Below are 22,527 nucleotides of genomic sequence, written 5' to 3'. Positions count from 1 at the left end.
AAATATCCTGGATGAGGGTTAGGTACTCAAGATATACAGATGAGCAAAAAAAAAAAAAAAATTATATTTATATATATATATATACACACACATATAAAATTAAAAGCCATTTCAATAGATAAGTGATCAAAGGATATGAACAAATAATTATTTTTAAAATGCAAACAATTAACAATCAAATGAAAGAATGCTCCAAATCACTAACAAGAGAAATGCAAATCAAAATAAACCTGAAGCTTCAGCTCACAACCAGCAAAACAGGCAGAGATGACAAAAGAAGGAAAGTCAATGTTAAAGGGATTATAGAAAGATAAGCATACTAATGAATTGTTGGTGGAAATGTGAATTAGTACATCATTCTGGAAAGCAATTTGGGATTATATGCAAACATTTACTAAACTGTAATACTCTGATGGAACTATACCACTGCTAGGTCAATACCCAAAAGAGACCAAAGAAAGAAAAAAACGTCCTTTATGTACAAAAATATTTATAGCAGCTCTGTATTGTGGCAAAACAAACTGGAAACTAAGGAGATACCCATCAATTGAGGAATGGTTGAATAAGGCATAGTATATAAATGCAATGGAGTAGTACTATTATGCTATAAGAAATGAGGAAATAGGTAATTTCAAAAAGATATGCAAAGACTATATCAATTGATACAAAGCAAAATAGAACCAAAAGAACTATTTATTCTACAACATCAATATTATAGTAATGAAAAATTTTGAGGATTTTTATAAACTGATAAAGAATTAAGTGAGCAGAAGCAATAGAACAATTTATACAATAATAGTAATACTGTAAAAACAATTCTGAAAGCTCTAAGAATGATATTGATGATAAAACATGCTATCCACTACAGAGAAATGACAGATTTAAGAAAGTAAATGACACACACATATTTGGCATACAGCCACTGAAGGAATTTTTTGCTTTACTAGGCATATCTGTTACAAGAAATTTATTTTTCTTTTCTTTTTTTTAGGGTGGAGAGAAAATAGATTTGTTCAATTAAAAAAATAGAGGTAGGGGTGCTATAGATGTGAAATGTTGCACTTTTCAGATGAGGTCACGTTATTAGTTTTACTTAAGTGCTCTACTCTGATACAAGCTTCACAAAGTAGGTATAATCATAAAAATGTAAAAACAAAATGCATCAATAAAACATAAAATATAAGCGTGGACTTACATGAACTGATACAAAGTGAAATAAATAGATCCAAGAAAACAATATACATGACTATATCAATGTAAATGTAAAGAACAACAAAATAATTTAAAATGGATATTGTGAAATGACAAAGAACAAGCTTGGCCCCAAAAAAGAGATACGAGAAGACACCTCCCTCTATTCCTTGGAAGAGATAAAGAATCATCAGGTGTGAAACACTACATATATCTTCAGATTTTTTTCAATATACTGACTAGTTTTGCTATTTCCTTTCTCTTCTTCAAAAGAATTTGTTATAAGAGATGGCTCTGTGGGAAGGAAGCAAGGGAAAATTTTGGTTGATGTTAAAACAAAAGACATCAGTAAAAATTTATTTTTAAAAATTCATGTTAACACTAATCATACCAAAGTTGGTTGGGGATCTGATTCCAACAAGAATAAAATGGTTACTGGGGTAGAAATTATGAGCATATTGTGGGAAAGTAATCATTCTCTCCTAGAGTATATGACAGAGGAAAGCTGTGGATAATCTAATGTGCTGTCCAGACTTTGGACAATCAAATATCAAAGGGTTCAGAAGAAGGATAGGTATGATTCCACGGACTAAAACTATATAAGAGAATTCAGCTCAGATAAGACAGGAAATTTCCAAGAATAAAATTCTGAAAACACAAGAGAAATACACTTCCAATGAGAAGGAAAAATTGAAGTGGTATGAAGAAAAATCAACAAAACACTTAAAATACACAGAAAACAAAAAGACTTTTAGGAGAAACTTTTTATTACTTCTGTGTAACATTTAAATACACTTTAATACTTAAAAATATGTAAGAAAAGTTCATGATATCACATATGACCCTCTTTTTTATTCTTTGAAATGTTTATTGATTTTATTGTATTGATTATAGTATACTGTCCACATTTAATGATAATAAAGTTCATAATAAGGAATTTTTTTTAAAAATATGCACAGAAGACAGAATCAAAAGCAATAACAGAAGATGAACAGAAGAGTACAACACAATCCTTCCTATAAAAAAAACCATTAGGTACTCATTATGAACTAAGGGTGGTAGGGAAAGCCAAGACTACAAAAAGCAATTTAGTTTTTGGTGGTTTTGGTTTTATTGTTTGTTTGTTTTTTGCCTGTGTTTCTTTCCTTGCTTTTTTCTGCAAAAGAGAATCAAAGAAGGAACGGGCCTACTAGCTGGGCCAGAATGGGATGATGGCAGCTGGTAACAGAGAGAAAAGGAAACTGCACAATTCTTAGTCTGCTTTTGTTATTGCTATTTAAGAGAATAACCTTAGGAAACAAATGGCAAAGGAGTTGATAAGGAAGGTCAATAAGGACATAGTAACAGAGTGCCTAGTTACCTTAATGAATTTAAGTAACCAGATTATACTCAACACAATCAGACAGATTTGGAAATGACTGAATGGTCAGACTTAAAGAGTAAATTAATGACTCAAAGTCAATTTAGGAAGTCTCTAGTGGAATCTGTGAGACTTGTGCTATACTATTTAAACATTTACATTAATGACTTTAATGCCATAGATGGCATAAACATCAACTTTAAAGATCATACAAAGCTGAGATAAGTTAACACAGTGGATGACAGTCAGGATCCCAAAAAATAGCTTTAAAAGTTTCTTTAACCTCTAGTATTTATGAAGGGATAAAAAATTTCTGCTAAAAGAGAATATACAATCTTGCCCATTCATATTTTCAACTCTATTGTTTTCTTTTATTCCCTGAAGCATCAGTGACTTAGGCAAGCAGGTAAGGAAATTATAGAAATACTGTGACTACAATAAGATCCATGGGGTCTTGGATAATACTTTTGATTATATATAGATGATTAATTAACATCCCCTTTTTGGGTAGCAAAAATATGAAAATCAATCATTTACATCATAAGGATAACTATGAATGTTAATGAATTCATATTTGAAAAGTTATTTTTGATTGAAAATTAAACAACCTCTAATTGTATAACTACTTTTATTATAAACTTTAATGGTATTATTGAAAATATGAAATTGCCCGATTTAAGGGCCAATATTTTAAGCTGATAGTAATTTATTAACGGCATGTCTATACCAATGGTTTTCATAGTTTTCTATCATTTAAAAGGAACCTCAATCTAATCACAGAAAAACATATGGCTCATGATCTGATATAAATTAAAGTCAAACAATGAGATTTCAGGCAAGAAAAATAGTTTATACAGTACTCAGCAAAATAGGGTCACTTTGGTGGTAGGCTAAGCAATTTGCCCTTCATAATATCTAAACATCTTGTGAAATTCCATGGCATCTTTTTTGTGTTTCCATAGGAGGTTGGCTGGAATATGCATATTCTGGATAAAATCAGAAACTTTTTCTTACAGCTCTTCAATCAATTAATCTAGAGACTTGCCGAAAGCATATTTCTATTTCCACCATAGCCTGCAGATTGTTCTGTTCCAAAAGCAAGCTAATCTCACTCCTGGAGGAAGTAAAGAAACTTAAAGAATGCCTCTCCACACTCCAAGCTGATAGTAAGAATTAAAAGTTCCTAAAAGGAAACAGAAGTTTGGCTTCAATGGATAATAAAGGGACCTGAGGGTAATGAAGGATGAGGTAACCTTTATCAAGTGTTACACAGAGGAATGGAAGTGTTACACAGAGGAGAAAGAGAAGGAAAAGGACAATTAGGGCTTAAAATCAGATTTGAGGCTCTACCTGAAGAGGGTAGAGTTGGATTCTCTAAAGAGGCAGAAGCTTCGGGTCCTTGCAAGAATAACATGGTAGAGTCACCTATTGGGTTAAGAGATCTTCTAGTATGGGGCAAAGGAAGTAGAGAATGGTAGTATAGTTTGGTGGTTTCCTCCTCAGGCGTATGTGAAGCAGCAATTTTGCTAACCTAATAACAATAATGGGAGCTATTTTGCCTTCATGGGTCATGTATCCCAAGATATAATAGAGAACCTCTCAAGACATAAAAAAATGGACAACAGTTACCAACTTATAGTGATTCACAGGGGGCAAAAATGATACTTCCAGAAGGAACCTAAAAAGTATTATTAATGATTAAAGAAGTCTTGAGCAATAAATTGAAGACAAATGGGGACACAGGTGTGTTTCTCCTTACTTCTGCTGACTGAAGGCAAGGGATGCAGAGGAGAAAAATTAATTTAGGAAGTATGAAGAAATCCAAGAAGCTGAATAGGAAAGATTGACGGAAAGAATATGAGTAGTTGGTCATTGCATTGATCACAGTTACTAAGTTTTTTGAAGTTCACTATCTTTACAATATTGCTATATAAATTTTTATTGTATAACTTGTTCTCCCAATTCTATTCACTTCAATATGCATCAGTTCATACAAGTCTTCCCAGGTTTTTCTGAAACTATCCCCCTTCATCATTTTTACAACACAATATAGTAGGAGTGATGGTCAAGAGAGAGAAAAACAGAAATGATTTTGCCTCTAGAGGAAACTATGGACCACCTGGCCAGAAAAAGCAGACAGATAAAAAGTTTGGAAAATAGTATCATAACCCTGGAACAGAGGCATGACACAGTAATGCTAGAGTATTTTAATTATCAAGATATTTGCTGGACCTTTCTGCCAAAAACAAAGCAGCTAATAAATACTCAACTGCCTTAATGTAAATTTTATTATTCAAGAAGTAGAAGACCAACAAAGTACATTTCTATTCTTTACCTAATTCTTATTAATAGGGAAGAAGTAGTTGCCAGGGAAAAAATAACTGGATACTCAGCAGAAGAAACAACTTCATCCTATGGTTTGTGATAAGGGAGAGGGAATCTAAGCAAAGTCTAACTTGTATCCTAAATTTTGGGAAAGCAAATTTCAAAAGGCTCAAAGGAAAAACAGGTAAATGAGATAACTGACAAAGGAGGCCAAGACTTTTTCTCTGTGACTCAGTTTCTTCATTAGTAAAATGGAGATAATAATAGCACCTGCCTCCCAGGATTTTTGCGAGGATCAAATGAGACTGCATATGCAAAGAACCTTGTAAACCATAAAAGTCCTATTACAAATGCCAATTATTACTATTACTATTTTTAATTCATTTTCTCTGCAAAGGAGAATGATCTTTACACCGGAAATAACAGAAGAAAAATGGGAGCTGATACCAAAGTAAGGAGTAAGAGAACACACAGTTACCCTCAATAAATTTGAGTCAATTGGGCCAAATGAATATCTTTGGGATCCTAAAAAAATGGCAAATGTGACTACTGAGACTCTTGTCAGTGAAAAATCACGGAAAATAGGAGAGATATCACAAGATTGGTGAAATTCAAATGCTATTCTGAAGATTTGGGGAAAGAAAAATGAGAGAACATGCAAACTATAGACCAGTGAGCTTGATTCCAATTCCTGGAAAAATTCTAGAATAGATCATTAAAGAACTGGTTGGCGAACATCAAGAAAAAGGAAGCAGTGATTACCAAATGCCAATGCTGCTTCATCAAAAGCAGGTCTTGCAAAACATTTATACAATAATATTAACACTGGTACCACATCACACCTATCGATTGACTGAGATGACAAAACAAGAAAATGATAAATATTGGAGAAGATATGGGAAAACTAGAACTCTAATACATTGTTGGTGGAGTTGGGAAATGATCCAACCATTTTGGAGAGCAATTTGGAACTACGCCCAAAGGGCTATCAAAATGTGCATACCCTTTGACCCAGCAATAGCACTTCTAGGGCTATATCCCAAAGAGATCACACAAATGGAAAAAGGACCCACATGTACAAAAATATTTATAGCAGCTCTTTTTGTGATGGCAAAGAACTGGAAATTGAGAGGATGCCCATCAATTGGGGAATGGCTGAACAAATTGTGGTATATGAATGTAATGGAATGCTATTGTGCTATAAGAAATGATGAACAGGCTGACTTCAGAAAAACCTAGAAAGACTTGCATGGTCTGATGCTGAGTGAAATAAGCAGAACCAGGAGAAGGTTGTACACAATAACAGCCACGTTGTGCAATGACTAATATTGATAAACTTAACCCTTCCCAGCAATACAAAGATCTAAGACATCTCCAAAGGCCCGTGATGGCAAATGCTATCCACATCCAAAGAAAAACTTATGGAGTTTGAATGCAGATTGAAGCATATTATTTGCTTTTTTTTTCTTCTGTTGAGTTTTGTTTCTTCTTTCTGATGGTTCCTCCTATTGGTTCTAATTCTTACAACATCACTAATGTGAAAATATGTTTAATAGGAATGTATATATATAGCCTGTATCAGTTTGCGCACCATCTTGGGGAGGTGGTAGGGACGGAGGGGGAGAAAAATTTTAAACTCAAAAGCATATGGAAGTGATTGTTGATAAATCAAAATAAATTAGTAAAAAAAAAAAGAATTCACTTATAAAAAATAATAATAATATTAACAGTGTAAAAACAATTTTGAAAGCCTTAAGAACTCAGATCAATGTAATGAACAATCATGTTCCCAGAGAATTGATGCTACTCACTTCCTGTCAGAGAGGTGATGGCTCAGGGTGCAGAATGAGGCATATATTTTTTAGACATGGCCAGTATGGGGATTTGTTTTGTTTGACTATGCATATATTTATTTAAAAAGTTTTGTTTTTCTTTTTCCCTAGTGGGAGGGGGAAGGTGGGAAAAGACTGAAAGAGAAAATCAATTTTTGTTCTTTGAAAAAAAATTTAATTAAAAAAAAAAAGGGCAGGTCATGCCAGATTTAACCTTATTTCCCTTTTTGAAAGGATTACTAAAACCAGAAAATGAAAGGAATCCTGGAGGTATAGTTTACTTAGATTTCAGCAGAGCTTTGACTTCCTCATACTATTCTTATAGAGCAGAAGGAGAGATATAAGTTAGATAATTACAGGAAGGAAACAAACATTTATTGAGCACCTATATGATAGGCATTGTGCCAAGAACTTTGCAAATATCATGTTATTTAATCCTCACAACAACCCTAGGAAAGAGTTGCTATTATTACTTCCTTTTTACAGTTGAAGAAACAGACGGACAAAGATAAGGTAACCTGCAGAGCCATCCCTACTAAGTGTCTGAAGTCAGCTATGATTCCAGGCCCAGCATTCTAGCCACCTCAACAGCTAGCTGCTGGTTAGATGACTAGATTCAAAGAACAATTGTTATTAGTTCAACATCAACACAAGAAGAATCCTCTAATGGAGATCTCTTCATGGTCTCTCTCCAGCAGTTGATACTGCTGATTATCTACTCCTCCTAGATATTCTCTCCTCTCAGGTTTTCCTGAGACTGTTCTCCTGGTTCTCCTATGTCTTTGGCTACTCCTTCTCATTCTCCTTTTTCTGGTTCTTCATCCATGTCATGCCCACCAACTGTAGACATTCCCAAGACTCTATCCTTGGCCTTCTTTTCTTTTCCTGGGGTCACTGTACTTTCTTTTAAAAAAAATTGTAATAACTATTTAAATCTAATTGATTTCCTTGGTAATCCTATGTATTTTATTTTGTGCATTTAAAAAAATTATTCTGAGGAGTCCACAGGCTTCCCTAGACTGCTAGAGATCTATATTATCTCTTTTGGTAATCTCATCAGCTCTCATGAAAATAATTCCCAGATCAGTATTTCCAGTCCTCCTCGTCTTTCAGTTTTTGTCCTGCATTGCTTATTTGCATTTTTGACATTTCAAAAAGAGTCCATAGTCATCTCAAACTCAGTATGTCCAAAATAGAACTCAATTATCTTTCCTCCCAAAACTTTCCCTCTTCTGAACTTCACTATTATTGTTGAGGGTACCACCTAGATTTGCAACCCTAATGTCATACTTGACTTCTTATTCTCACTCACAATATATATCTAATCCATTGCCAAATCTTGTCACTTCTACCTTCACAACTTGTGTGTGTGTGTGTGTGTGTGTGTGTGTGTGTGTGTGTGTGTGTGTGTATCTCCTCCCTTCTCTCCCAGATCCACTACCCCAGGTCAGGCCCTCATCACCTCTTACCTGGATTACCAAAATTGTCTTTCAATCCATTGATCCATTCTCCACTTAGCTACCTCAATGCTTTTTTCTAAAATGTAGGTCTGAACCTTCCCCTACCTCTCCTACTCAATAAGCTCCAGTGGCTCTTTACCTCCAGGAAGAAGTACAAATTCCTTTATTCGTCATTCAAAACTCTTCATTACCTGGCCTCTTCCTTTCTAGCCTCCTCACATTTTATTCTGCTCCATTGAACTCTATATACCAATAACACTGACTACTAGAACTCCTCCAAAAATATATCCCCTCTCTTATCTCTGTACTTCTGCAGAAATTATTCTCCACGTCCCAGAATATTCTATACCCTGATTTGGGCCTCTTGGCCCTGACTTCCTTCAAAATTCAGTTCAAATCCCCTCTACTCCAGGAGGCCTTTCCTGATTACCCACAGCTTCAAATGCTTTCCCCTCTCAGAATGCCTTCCATCTACTATGTATATATTTTGAAGGCACTTAACTGTTTACATGTTGATTTCCCCCATTATAGTGTAAGCTCCTTAAGAGCAGGGACTTTGTTTTGCCTTTCTTGGTATCCTCAGTGCTTAGTACAGTGCCTGGCACATAATAAACAACAGGTGCTTGTTGACTTGATGTGATAGTATCTGAAGGACTATCACAAGGAGGAGGGGCCCTAAGGGGACCAAAGAGCATAACTAAGAATAATGTGGAAGGCGCAGAGACAAATTTAGGCTTGATATCAGGAAAAACTTAACAATTAGAGCTGTCCAAAAAGTGGAGTAGGTTGCCTTGAGAAGTGGTGCCCTTGCTCTCCTTGGTAGTCCTTGATCAGAAGCTGGATGGTCTCTTGAAAGGTATGTTATAAAGGTGATTCCTTTGGTGTAGGGATTGGACTAAAAAGCTACTGAGGTCCCTTCTCTCAAATTGTGCGATTCTGTGATTAATCAACAACCATTTATTAAGTGTTCTCTATATAACAGGCACTGTGCTAGGTGCCAGAGATGAAAGAATAAAAATTTCATTCCACCAAGGAGCTTACATCTTATTGGGGAAAATAATACATGCATATGTATGTACATATAAAATATATACAAAGTAATTTCAGTGATAAACTAACAGTGGGGGGAAGTCAGTAGTGGTCAGAATAGATCTTGGGTAAAAGGTGACATTTGAACTAAACTTTGAAGGGCTTTAGGGATCCTAAGTGGCAAAAGGAAGGCAGGAGTGCATTCCAGGCACGGGAAATACCACGTACAAGGAGGGAAACAAGAGATGGAACATTGTTTACAAGAAACAGCAAAGTATACAGTTTGGGTGGAACAAAGACTTGATTAAGAAGAGTAATGGGTAATAAACCTGAAAAGGTAGGCTGAACGCAAACTATGAAAGACTTAAATGCCAAATAAAAGAATTTTGATTTATTCTAAAGGCAAGAGGTAGTCATTGGCACCTCCTGATCAGCAGAGTTAAACAAGCAAAGCTGTAGAAATATCACTTTAGCAGCTTCCACTTATCTACAAGTCAGTCTCAGTGGAAAGTATCTTTACTGTACACTGGACGTTAGGTTTCCTAGTCAGTTAAGTCACTGAGGTTTTTTAAAGTCTGACATAGAGAAGTTTAATTGCTCAAAATTGGTAATGCACAAAATCGATTTTCCACATCACTGAAAGATAAAATGATAAACCCTAATTTTAGAATTTATTTTATTTCATAAGAAAAAAATCTATACATAGGGTCCTTTGTGCTTCCACAGAACCAAAAACTAGCACAGTATTAAATACCTCACTCTGCACGTCAACAAATGTTGAGAACTTATCTAAAATGCTACTTGATTATTATTCTATGAAGCTACTATACAGATGGTTATACTAGCATTTTGTAGCTAGTATAAGACTAAAGATTTTTAAAAATGGTTACAAATAATATTCAAGAAGAAAACTGGATTCACTTAACAGAAATATGCTTTATAGCAGACCACAACAACACATCTACTGTCCTTTTATTATTCAAGATTACAGATACTGAAATCAGAAGAAATCACTCTGATCCTAGGAGTACATCTAAGAAGGGCTAGTGATTTTTTTTTTTTTTACAGATTGACAAATATAAGGAATATATAATAGATATAAGGAAGATATTCAAGAAAATCTTTTCACAAAAAGGTGAAATACTACTAATAGGAATTCTTAGTGCCTTTAATCAATTCACGGATATCAGAGAAATTAGCTCCCTGTGAAAACAATAAAACAATTCACTCAATCTAGTTTACTAAAGACCTTGAAAAATATTTTTTAGATTTATACACAATCAAAGGATTTAGGTACATGACACTGAGGAGAGGTGAGCCAAGAAGTGAAAGGTGCAATCTGTTTCACCATGAAAAGTATTTCTTGCTTTTGTGGCCCAGCTGGTGATACAGTGGACAGAATGCTAGGCCTGGAATCAGGACTACCCAAATTCAAATCGGACTTCAAACATGTACTAGCTGTAAGACCCTGGGCTAGTCACTTCTGTCTGTTTTCTCAACTATAAAACAGTGATGGTAAATAGCACCTATCTTGCAAGGTTATTGTAAGAATCAAATAAGAAAATAACTGTAAAGTACTATATAAATATTTCCTTTCCTTTCCCTCTGCAGTTAGTGTAGCTATATTCACTCCGGTTCTCTGAATCCTTATAGATTTGTATACGTCATCTCCACTTCTGGGTCTCAGCTCACCAGCTGCTTAGGCCCTAACTCAGCAGTTTTCAAGCCCAAAAGTTAGTCCCTGGACACAGAATTCCATTCCTGACCTTCCAGGTAAATGGCTAAGCACCAAGGTCTTCGAGATTCAGATTTCAGGTTAACTAAAGAAGCCAAAGTGGTCCACAAAAGTTTGTATTCATGGCTCATATATACAGAAGCTGGGTAATGATGTGTATTTCTATTTATAGAAAATATAAATAAAGTTGACAAAAACTTGTTTGTTTTTCTTTTATCATACTAAAAATAAATGAGAATTTTTAGAAAATTACTTTTCTTAAGCAGTGTTTTATGCCAGCCTTTTGTTGAATAAGTAACTAAATTAAATGACAATTTACCATAAGTAATTTAATTAAATGACAATTTTCCACAATAAATGACTAGAAGTTAATCTTTGATATTTGACTTTCTTACAGTTGCAGAAACTAAGTGATACATCTTTTATTTTGTTTAAAAAAGAAACATGATGTTTAGGATACAGTTATGCAAACCACATTACACAATTCAAATGTTGGCAATATTTCTCTGCTTAAAAACGATGATTAAGTTCAATTTATTTCAGAGCTCTACATTTCAACCTACTTTAACAATCCCCTAGAATTAAAGATAATCACTTTCTGGAATCAGGAAAATATTTTCCACTGGGTTTCTCACTGTACTGCATTTCACATATTCTTCAAACACCAATGCTACACACCTATCTATAGCTAATCCACACCCTCAAAGTGTAAAGATGAGTTTGTCAGTAGCAAGTATTCCAGGATTCCTCCAAAGACATCAAATTAGTTACAGTAGGTTTGGCCCTGAAAATAAACTCTATATATATACCAGGCTTTAAATATTTATATGCCACTGTCTTCTACTTCTTCTGAAAAATTAGTTCAGTAGCTATCCAGATAATATTAGATTTTAGTAACTTACCTCCATAAATAGAAAGTTATAAATATAATAACTAGATATCCAAATTTACTATAATTAACTATAGTTAATATAGTTTCCTACAGTTAATTGTGGCAATGGCTCTGGTATGAAAACTATTTAGACCGGATTTGTAGTCCTTTTCCTAACAGGAGTTGACAACCTGGGAACCCAAATCAGTAAGGAATTCTGATTCTTGGTATATAGCCGTGGCCCACACCCAACTTACAGAGGAAGGCAACAGAGAATCTTACTCCATTCACCTCACTATATGTATAATTTACACGTACAGATAATCAATAATTGACAGTATGCCTATAAAATGCCATTTAAAATCTATAGCAGCTCCATTTTTTAAGTATTTGGTAGTACAAATAATTAAATATTCATAAATATGCATATATAACTCATGCTCCAAAAGTTGCTTAAAGCTGGTTGTTTGGTATTCTGAATGTATTCCCTCCCCCACCACCAATAATGTTATAGATGGTGGCATGCTTCCCAGACAAGCCTTAATTAACAATAATAATAATAGTTAACATTTATATAGCACCTAATATACGTCAGGCATTGTGCTAAGCACTTTACAAACAGTATCACATTGATCCTTACAACCACCTTGGGAGATAAGTACTACTGTTATCCTCATTTTATAGCTGAGCAAAGTGAGGCCAACAGAAATTAAGTGACTTGCCCAAGGTTACACAGCAAGTAAGTGTCTGAGGCTAGATTTGAACTCAGGTCTTTCTGACTCCAGGCCCAACTCTCTATTCACTATGCTATCTAACTTCCCTAACAAAAGCTTATTAAATCTATAATGGAGCTGAAATATAGTGTGAAAAGCACTATTTCATCTATACCTAAACCTGCATTAATTTACTTAATGAGAAAATACATGCCAATGTCTAATTACATGCAACAAAATCAAAGGTAGGGAAGGTCAGACATAGTCCACACAACACCAGTAACTTGCTGACTTCCTACATCTGCACAGGAGATTGTAATGCTCTACATTTGAAGAAAAGGTACCTCTCTGGATCTATCTACTCCACAAGTGCCTTGAAGTAGGGTATAAAAGGTAATCCTCCTTTCTGTCACTTATACTTTCAGAAAATTTAGAAATTTAGCTGACATGTTCATGTTGATCAATTTAACCAATGTCAGACTCAAATGTGATAATGTATGTAAATGGCTTTGCAAACCTTAAAGAGCATCATCATCATCATCATCATCATCATCATTTGTAAAAGCACCATATAACAACCTCTTAATTTTTCAGCTGTGAAAAAGGCCACAAAAACAGATCATATTTAAAAGTGTTCTAAACCCTTTTATAGTAAAAACAAACAAACAAACAAAAAAACTATTAGCTTTCCTAAGCTACAGTTATGGCTGAACTTTCCATGATGTTAACTTCACTTTTCTAAAATAAAGTACAATGAAAGAAAAAAAAATGTTTTAAATTCACACCATTTTATCTAAAACCCAATACCAACAAGGACTCTTATAAACTAAAATCCTATCTAACCTCAAAATTTTAAACAAAACAATTTGAATGCAGCAGCAATGAACTGAATTAATCCAAACATAAACTTACCCTGCATGTGGAGCTGCTATCCCTTTATGAGACGGAGATAAGTTTTGAACTTTGCTTCCCAAAGAGCTACTGACAGAAGACCCTTTACTTGAAGGTGCAGCTTTCAAAAAAAAAGAACAAATATTAGTCTTTACTAGCACTGTATGAGAGACTATTTTGCATCTCTTTAAAGACTATTGTCATAATTTCTGAGGCAAGAATAAAGCACAACTGAAAATTATAGAGAAAATTAAAAACTGCAAGAAATTCTCAGAAATCAAGAAAATAGTCATTCCACAATCTCATGACAATTTTTGCTGATTTCTTTATTCAATTAAAAAGAAAGAAGTGCTCACATATACCTAATAGTATAAAACATAATTAAGCATTATCATATGACTACATGAGACAGTTAAAAAAGTCTTTCAAGGTAACCAAAAGTTACGCTCTAAGGTACAGTAGACCTTTACAGGTGGTATCATGATCAAAAGACCAGGAAACATTTGGGATTTTGTTGTTTTTGTTGTTCTGGACAAAAGGTGACATTGATAACAACAGTAGTAAGAGCTAAAAAAGTATTATGATAGGGCTCTAAAATGGAGTCACTGAGGCTAAGTAGTCCTAATGACCATAAACATGTAACAGACAGACTGTCCCTTTCCACTGTCCTGACTCAATCTGATCCTGTATCAAACATATAAACTATCATGCTCTCTGTTTGGATAAGACTCTGGGCTGAATATAGCAGCTGTGGTACCAACACCTATTCCTGGGGTCCCTGATTACCAACTCAAATCCTCAACAAATTTCTAGTCCCAATTAAGAAACTCCCACTTGAGTTTGGTATTGCCAAATGTCCCAGAGAATTCATCACATCTGACTTTGATTAGGAATGCTACCTCTAGGAATGCTTCCTCCCACATCTGGTATTATCTGTTCTCAACTAAGCTCATCTATAAAGTATAAAACTTCCCTGCTCACACTCAATTATGAATGTGCAACCCCTACACCTCCCCATCAAGATCTTTGCCAACATATACGCCACCCTTCCTCTCAAGTGAGTGACTCTGGTTGTGTGATTGTGTGTGGCAAAATCTGTCTGTACTACCATACCAGGGTGTGTATGCTTTGTTTATTTGCTTGTTTGCTGGACTGCACAAGAATAAAGTTCATATTTTTACAAGCTTCCTGAGTACCAATTTCCTATAAATCTTTTAACCTGAGTCTTTGCCCTAAGCTGAGCCAAGAGGTCAAATATAGCAATTAGTAAGAAGCAAAAATAACTGTGGTTGGGAAACCTGAAAAATACCATTACTGAATGATATTTTATTTAATATCACAGATACATTATTTTTCTTCAAATCTCAGCAACTTTTAAAACATGTCTTGCTTATTTTGCTTCACTGTATCTATAATTCACTTACAGAGATAATCCATAATTGACAGTATGACTATAAAATGCCATTTAAAGTCTCTAGTGGCTCCATTTTTAAATATTTGGTAGTACAAACATTTAAATATTCATAAGTAACTCACATTCCAAAAGTTATGTAAAGCTGGTTGTTTGGTATTCTGAATGCATTTTCCCCCACACCCTACCTTCATCTCTTATTCTGGTAACATACTTGGAAAATATCTGTGAAATTTATGGTACTTCATACCTACAACAGACTTGCTAACACTACTTGGTTGTGGTAAACGTGAGGATGCTGAAGGCATTGTTCCTGGAGAATTTGTCTTTTTAAGGGCAGGAGGCTTGTACTAAAATAAGGAAAATAAAATAAATTAGAAACTTTTTGTGGTAATCGGTACAAATTTTTCTTGGAAATATATTCTCTTTTAACTGCATGTTATTCTGTTAGATTTTATATGCAGTAATTTTTTTAAGAGTAGTAAAGTATTTCAGAATCCAGGTATCAAGTAATACAGACAGAATAGAAGCAAGCAGTAATACTTACCCAAACAGTGTATCAATGAACCATCCTGATGACTTTTTATTAAGTAAATATAAAGTTTCCATAGATTATGGATCTCAGAATCCCAAACTCAGATAAATGAATAACCTTGCCCAAATATGCTGATTTTAGGATCTAAATCTGTCTGAATTCATAAGGTGTAGAAGAGAATATGATGTCACCCTATGGGTTTCCTTTTTAAAAAGAGTTCATATCACCACTACTCAATACTGTATTAGAAACACTAGCTATAGCCATAAGATAAGAAAAAGAAATTGAAAGAATGAAAATAGACAATGAGGAAACAAAACTATCACTCTTTGCAAATGATATGATGGCATATTTAGAGAATCCTAAAGAATCAACTAAAAACCTAATTGAATAATTAACAACTTTAGCAATGTTACAGGTTATAAAATATATTCTAGTATAAGTAAACTTATAAATCTTCTCCCAAAAGGACTTTGTGCACAAATACTGACAGAAATAGACCCCATTATTTTTTGCTACTTCACTGAAAGTACATTCAAATATACTCAAGATATTTGGATGTATATTTTTAACACTGAAATTTGCTTGAATAATTTCCATCATCAATGAATATGTCTTTGGAAAAAGTGTTTTTAGTAAAAAACAGTATTTAATTTAAAACTATTATAGGCAGCAAATTTAAATAGGTTTTACACACAATATAACTAATATAGATATATCCTAAAATTTATTATTTACATGAATTTTCTATGATTATTTTACTGCAGTCTTCTCAGAGGATCAAAGGATCTAGAGTGGGAGAAGGCCTTAAAGGGCATATAGTCCAACAGCCTCAGACTATTAAGCTGTTCAAAGAAGGAAAAAAGAAGCTGGTATGCTGTCAATTTAAGAGCTGAACATAGGGAATAAAGCTGTAAAGGGATTAAAGGTGTAAAGAGGTGACAATTACACATCTGGGTACTACATTTTAAAAAGAAGACAGATAAGCCAAAGATCTTCCAGAGGGGATCAACCAGAAATGCAAAAGACCATTTGAAAGCCTGGAGACAATAAGGTTCAGAAACCACTTGATAGTGTAGAAGAGAGATTAGATGTATTATTTGACACCACAGGACTAAACTAGGAGTAATGAGTAGAAGCTGAAAAGAGGCAGATTCAGGTTTGCTGTCAAGAACTACCTCCAAGTACAACGGTCCGCTCAGGAGAGAATGAGCTCCTCCTTTTGAATGTGTTGTAGTAAGAGACTTTTTGAGCTATTCACTTACTCTACTATGGGCCCTTTCAACTATGAAATTCTTCTTCCGTGAACATTTCACTTTGTTTTTTTCTAAATCTGTTTCTCTTCTTAATCATTTTTTTCCTTATGCCTCCTCAGCACTATCACTTTAAATATACTTAGAATCAGACTTTTAGAGTTGGAAGGATCCTTAAAGATCATTAAATCCCAGGCCAGTGAGATTTCTCTTAAATTACAATACCAACCTTCTTAAATTAATTTAATCTAATTTCTAAAGAGCAGGTAAAATGTATGTAAATGCCCTCTGGAACATAAGCTCACTACTTTGAACTCTATGCAGTCTTTCCCATCTGTCCCCAGAAATGGTTTAATGGTTAAACCAACAAATCCCCTTAATAAAAGGATTTGTTCTGTGAAGTTTGGATTCAGTCAAAGGGCAGCACTTGAGGATCTAGAGTGCCACATGTGACCTTGAGGCTGCAGATTCCCCACCCCTGGTTTAACTCATATCATTTTACCTGTGCTCGAGAAGTTGATTTTCCTTTAGTATCAGTAGAAAATTTGCCTTTGTTACTAATACGAGCAGCTTGTTCCTTACAGAAATTAATATGTCTGTCAGCTGCATTTTCATTGAATCTCCTCTGGCAATATGGACACTGAATGTAATCTAAAAGAGATATAAATACAAAACCAGATTAATTGTATGTGAAATGAGTGTTAAATTACAACAATTATATATATTATATATGACATGTATACATATATTATGCATTCACAATACACACACTATAAGATACTAAAGGTGAGCAGGAAAATCTGCTAAATTATAAATTGCCAGCTTTTTCATAGTTTTATTTTTTAGCTGACAAGCCATAAGATAAGCCATGTCTGTCCCCATTAAGGAAGACCTTGGATCAGACAGCTGCTGAATTCCAGCTTTTCCCTACCTCAACCTCACCTCAGCTAAGAGGGAAAGGGGAATAGAGAGGAATAAATGGAAGAGATGAACAAGAATCCTCACACTACTATGGTACTGATAAGTAAAGAAATGATACTTTTTCTCTATTTGTCTCACATTCTGACACGTGGCCTCAAGGTCACAGGTTTCCCACCCCTGGGCTATGACAACCTTAATACAGTAAAGCTATTCTGATCTTAAGTGGCCTGGGGCTGTTTCATAAACCTGTTAAGGTCCGGGTCACCATCACAGACTTGGTGGATACTAACAAAAATGGTGCATCTTCTATCTAACTTCCCTGCCCCCTCCAATGCCCACAACTAACACAGTGACAGCATGCTTGTTCATCTTGGAAAGATTTCAATTTCATACCTTCCACTCACTTTATTTCTGACATGTCCACTACTCATTTCAAACTTCTCAACAACCCATTCTCCTCACTCTCCTACTTGTCCCTAGCAAGTCAAACTATTGCTTTCTACAACCTACCATTCTCAAACTGAGGGTCAGACTGAATAAACCAATTTTATAATAACACCAGACTGCCTACCATCAAAGATAACTTTTTGTATTGTTGACTATATTTTGATAATTAAATGCATGCTTCCTTTCAAAAACATGTAATGTTATCTCCTTAATTCTTAGCACCTATGGTGCTTCATACCACTGTCCCTGTAGCCAAACAGTACCTGAAGAAACTAGATGACTGCTAAGCCTAAATCATAATAATAGCTAACATTTATATAGCATATTAAGAGTTGGAAAAATACGCATTATCTCCTCTGAGCTCCACAACATTCTAAAGACTAACAACTTTAGATACTATCCCCATGTTATAGATGAGGAAACTGAGGTTCAAAGAGCTTAAGTGAATTCCCAAGATAACAAACCTAATTTCAGAGGTGGAATTCAGAGCCCAGTGTATCCTGGCACCACATCCAGTACTCTTTCCATGTCATATGACCTTTCAGGCTACTGACCACAATCACCAACTCTCTGCAAACCCTTGTAGGTCAGAGATGAGGTACAGCTATCAACTTTCACAACAGATAACACTACTGGAAACTGAAACAAAGAAATAAGTAGTGAAACTCAAAGCCTTTTAACTGAAGCTTCCTGACCCCAAGAAGATCATAAACCCAGCCTTTCAGTAGTCATGGGCCCAAAAGGCACAGAAGGCAACATTTCCCCAGTTCTGAAAACAGATCTACCAGTAATAGGTAATAAAGAAAAGTTTGCAGTTTAATTCCCAAAAGCAGGGTAAATGTAATACCTAGTGCATTAGGAGGCTTGTGGCTCAAATATAAATGTGAATCAATCAAGAACTTCCACCCCACTTCCCACCTAACTTAACCATTTTTTCTGCCAGAACAGTATTTCTTATCAATCCTGACACTCTGGGTATAAGGAACACTACAAACAAGGGGAACATGCTTAGACCTCCAGAGTTGCCACTACTACAAAATATTCATATCTTTGAGTAGTAGTAGATTTAAGTGGCATACATATACAAGAAATGACACTACTAATCATTAAATGAACAACTACCACGTCCTGGATATGCATGCTCCCAAATCTGGTTTCTCTGTGCCTTTGAATCCTAGATTGAATTCTCTAGTGACAATTCCTGTACTTTGCCCCTGTTTTCCTCCTAGGTGGACCTCTATGATAATTTAACTTTTTTAACTTAACCCTAATGGAATTTTTAACTTAATCCCTAATGGAACCCTGAAATCCTGCTCAAGATTCCTGGGCAATTTAGACATATTCATACCCCTGATTGCACACAGCACATAACTACCTTAAACACACAATAAATTTCAGAGAATTACTGAGTCACTTGATTCTACTGGCAAACCTCTTTAGACAATCTAGATCCTCTGAAAGAGAAACTATTAGAAAGAACCATGCTAAAAGGTAAGCCACTATGTAGACATGAGTGAAAACTTTGATGGCAAACTTGCTGTGTCAAGATGCTTGCTCAAGTAAACCAAAGAAAAACCTCACTTTCATGGCATTTTTATATACTTAAAGCACTGCAACATTTGGCATGTAGTTTTTGTCAGATTATATAGACTGAAATTTGATTAAAAAACACCAGCTACACATCTGTTTCATTGTGGAAGATAAACAAAATGTGGGCTATTAACACTTTAAATTAAAGTATTACACTAATAAATTCCCATCACAAATGAAATTTTTTTCTCTCATGTTTTTAACTTTATAAGTAAAATTAATATGAAATATACCTTTTCTGTATTAGGAAGAACTGAAACAATGGGGCATGCATATATGTAATCAATCACATTTTAGATAAAACAACTTTAAATCCATAGCTAAAGAACCTGAAGTTCTTATCTTTAATAGTTTGAAGAAATTTCAGAATGAACTCTTACTATATTAAAAGTTAAAATCAAAAGCTGAAATTATAAAATTGTATACTTTCCCTCTTTTATAAGCTGAATCACAACTATGCTATAAACTTGGGCTGTTTCCTTTGAAGTAAAAATTATGATTTATCAGTCCATGACCACCATATTAACAATGTAATAGCAATAAGACATGTGTATGAGTATCTTTCAATAATCCCCTCATTTTGACATATGTCTCATCAATATTATATACCAGGATCATAAGAAGGTGGAGGTGGTGGTGGAAGTTTGCCACCCTCTTTAAGTGCCTGATCAAGTCCTTTAGCTGCCCTTATGGTGGCAATGAATTCTTCATGTTTTCTTCTCCAGTTAGACTGTTTCTTTGGAGGTTCTGGCTAGAAAGAAATTTTTCAAAAAATAATGAATAACAAAAAAAAATAATTTTGCACACTGAAATGAAAATTAGTGGTAACTTCATATTACTTTCAAAATTGTATAATTGACATTTTCCTAGGTTATGGGGGAGGGGAACTTTTATGGAGAGCATTATAGAGGGTGTCCCAAAAGTCTCAGTAGAGTTTTAAGTTTATTCTAATAATTTAAAACTCCACTGAGATTTGTGAAATACCCTGTACATGCATGATATTATGGTAACCTTTCATCAAATCCTCCATTCATAAATGAACATAATACACAAATACTATATTTTATCTATCTAATAAGACACTGAGTTGAGAAAGTTTTAAAAAATTAGTATCATTTGGCTGGAACATCAACATCTAGTATAAAGTATTTTTTGTGTGTGTGTGTGTGTGCGTGTGTGTGCGCACGTGCGCGTATACAGAGAGATAGTTACTATCATTCTTTTTTTCTCCAAATTAAAAGGCAAGGTCTTTGAAAAAGTTTGGGCCATTTCAAGAAACAATTTTGCCAACTAATAAAATATTTTTTAAAGTATAGGCAGTCAAACCTTTTGTTCAAGTCACATTTTGCCACTAAGTTCATTCCATACTATTTAATAATGTTGCCTTTACCAAACATTCAATGCTTTCTTCTGCTTTCCCAGCTGAAGAGGACAACTGTACATGAGCAGTTAGGCTTTACCTTACTACAGCCCATGGGTTTTGAGGAACCTATTTAATCTAAAAGGGGAAACTGCTGGTTTATTATTTCTAGACACTTTATAGCAACTGTTAATGCATGCTGATACAATAAATGAGTAAGACTTGCACTTAATGGTTTCTTAATTTATTTGCTTCTGGATCAGGAAATATTAGAAGAAAAAAAAAGTTGAGCTACATAATGACAGAAACTTGGTGTATTTACTCCTCTCTCCACCTCCCACCCCACCACAACTGATTGTTTTCCCACATTATTAACATGCTTAGAAAACTTATTAAAAATACTGCTCAGGAAAAGATTTATTAACTCAAATACAATTTATTAAGTTTTTTTTGTTCTTTATGGATGTTAACCATTCCTTAAGTTTTTAACTTGGAGAGATTTTAAACCTACTATTTTGCTTGGCTATAGTTGGTATGACAATACTAGTACTAGGGAGAAGTTACAAAAGAGGTAGCTTTCAGTTCAATTAAGAAAGTTTCATGACAACTGAAACTGTCCCAAAATGGAATAAGGTGCCTTGTTGGTAAATGAATTCTCCATCACTAAAAGTATTCAACCAGAGGCTAAATGACTATTTTTCAAGAATGTTGCAGAAAGGATTCATGCTTTCAGAAGGAAGAGGCCCAATTAGATCTAAAGCTCCCTCATCTAATGATTACATGACAGAACACAGGTTTAAAAGAATTTAGTATTTTTTCAATAAAAAGTACACTTACTTATATATTTTCTAAAAATAGGTTTTTATTCTGAATTTAGGAAAAAAAACAGAAAAGGGAAGCTTTTCCATATACAAAATAGAACAGATGAAGTATAAACATAAAACTGTGACTTGCCTTTCAAGTATATAATGAATTCAACTTATTAAAAGCTGTCCTGATCATCTGTGTTTCCTGCTGAATTTCCTTCTATTTGCTTCTTTGCATTCTTAAATTCTTCAATTGACCCTTTTACTTTTCTTGACAATACTATTGGCTAGTTCCCCTTTCTATCTCGAAATACTAGCCCCTCCCCAAATTAGAAGAGCAAAAAAAGGAAAAACAAAACACTTCTAACAAATATGCATGATCAAGCAAGATCCACACAAGGGTCAGGTACAAAAATATACATCTCATTCTACAATTTGATATCATTAAATCTCTATCAGGAAGTGGGAAGCAAGCTTTATCATCTGTCCTCTAGAGAATTGGTTGGTCATTGCATTGATCATATTTCTGAAGTCTTACAAAATTTGTTTTTTCTTTACTATAGTTATGATTCTGTTCACTTCATTCTGCATAATTCTATGCAACTCTTCTCATATTTGCCTCAAACTATCCCTTTTATTATTTTTTAAGGCACAACAGTATTCCATCACATTCACATAACAAAATTTGTTTAGCCATTCCCCAACTGACAGACATACCCTTAATTTCTAGTTCTTTGCACAACAAATAAAGTTGATTTAAATAATTTTTTTTTTACATATGGGTCTTTTTTCCCTCT

At 34.4% G+C, this 22,527-nt stretch overlaps 1 protein-coding gene across 3 annotated transcripts in view; it reads right to left on the bottom strand.

Moving 5' to 3' along the window:
• LOC114054066 (zinc finger C2HC domain-containing protein 1A-like) overlaps positions 1-22,527 on the bottom strand; it is a 54,570-nt gene that overhangs the window by 14,653 nt on the left and 17,390 nt on the right. For all 3 annotated transcript variants that reach the window (XM_027877145.1, XM_027877147.1, XM_027877146.1), the window contains exons 4-7: positions 20,174-20,315; positions 17,109-17,257; positions 15,069-15,168; positions 13,429-13,528 (exon numbers count right to left, since the gene is read on the bottom strand). In XM_027877145.1, coding sequence (XP_027732946.1) covers positions 13,429-13,528; positions 15,069-15,168; positions 17,109-17,257; positions 20,174-20,315 — 491 coding nt within the window. The remainder of the gene's footprint in view (positions 1-13,428; positions 13,529-15,068; positions 15,169-17,108; positions 17,258-20,173; positions 20,316-22,527) is intronic.

Source organism: Vombatus ursinus, unplaced genomic scaffold, assembly GCF_900497805.2.
Source record: "Vombatus ursinus unplaced genomic scaffold, bare-nosed wombat genome assembly UNPS02014812.1, whole genome shotgun sequence".
In the NCBI taxonomy this organism is placed as follows: domain Eukaryota; kingdom Metazoa; phylum Chordata; class Mammalia; order Diprotodontia; family Vombatidae; genus Vombatus; species Vombatus ursinus.
This window is presented reverse-complemented; position numbering and strand designations above follow the sequence as displayed.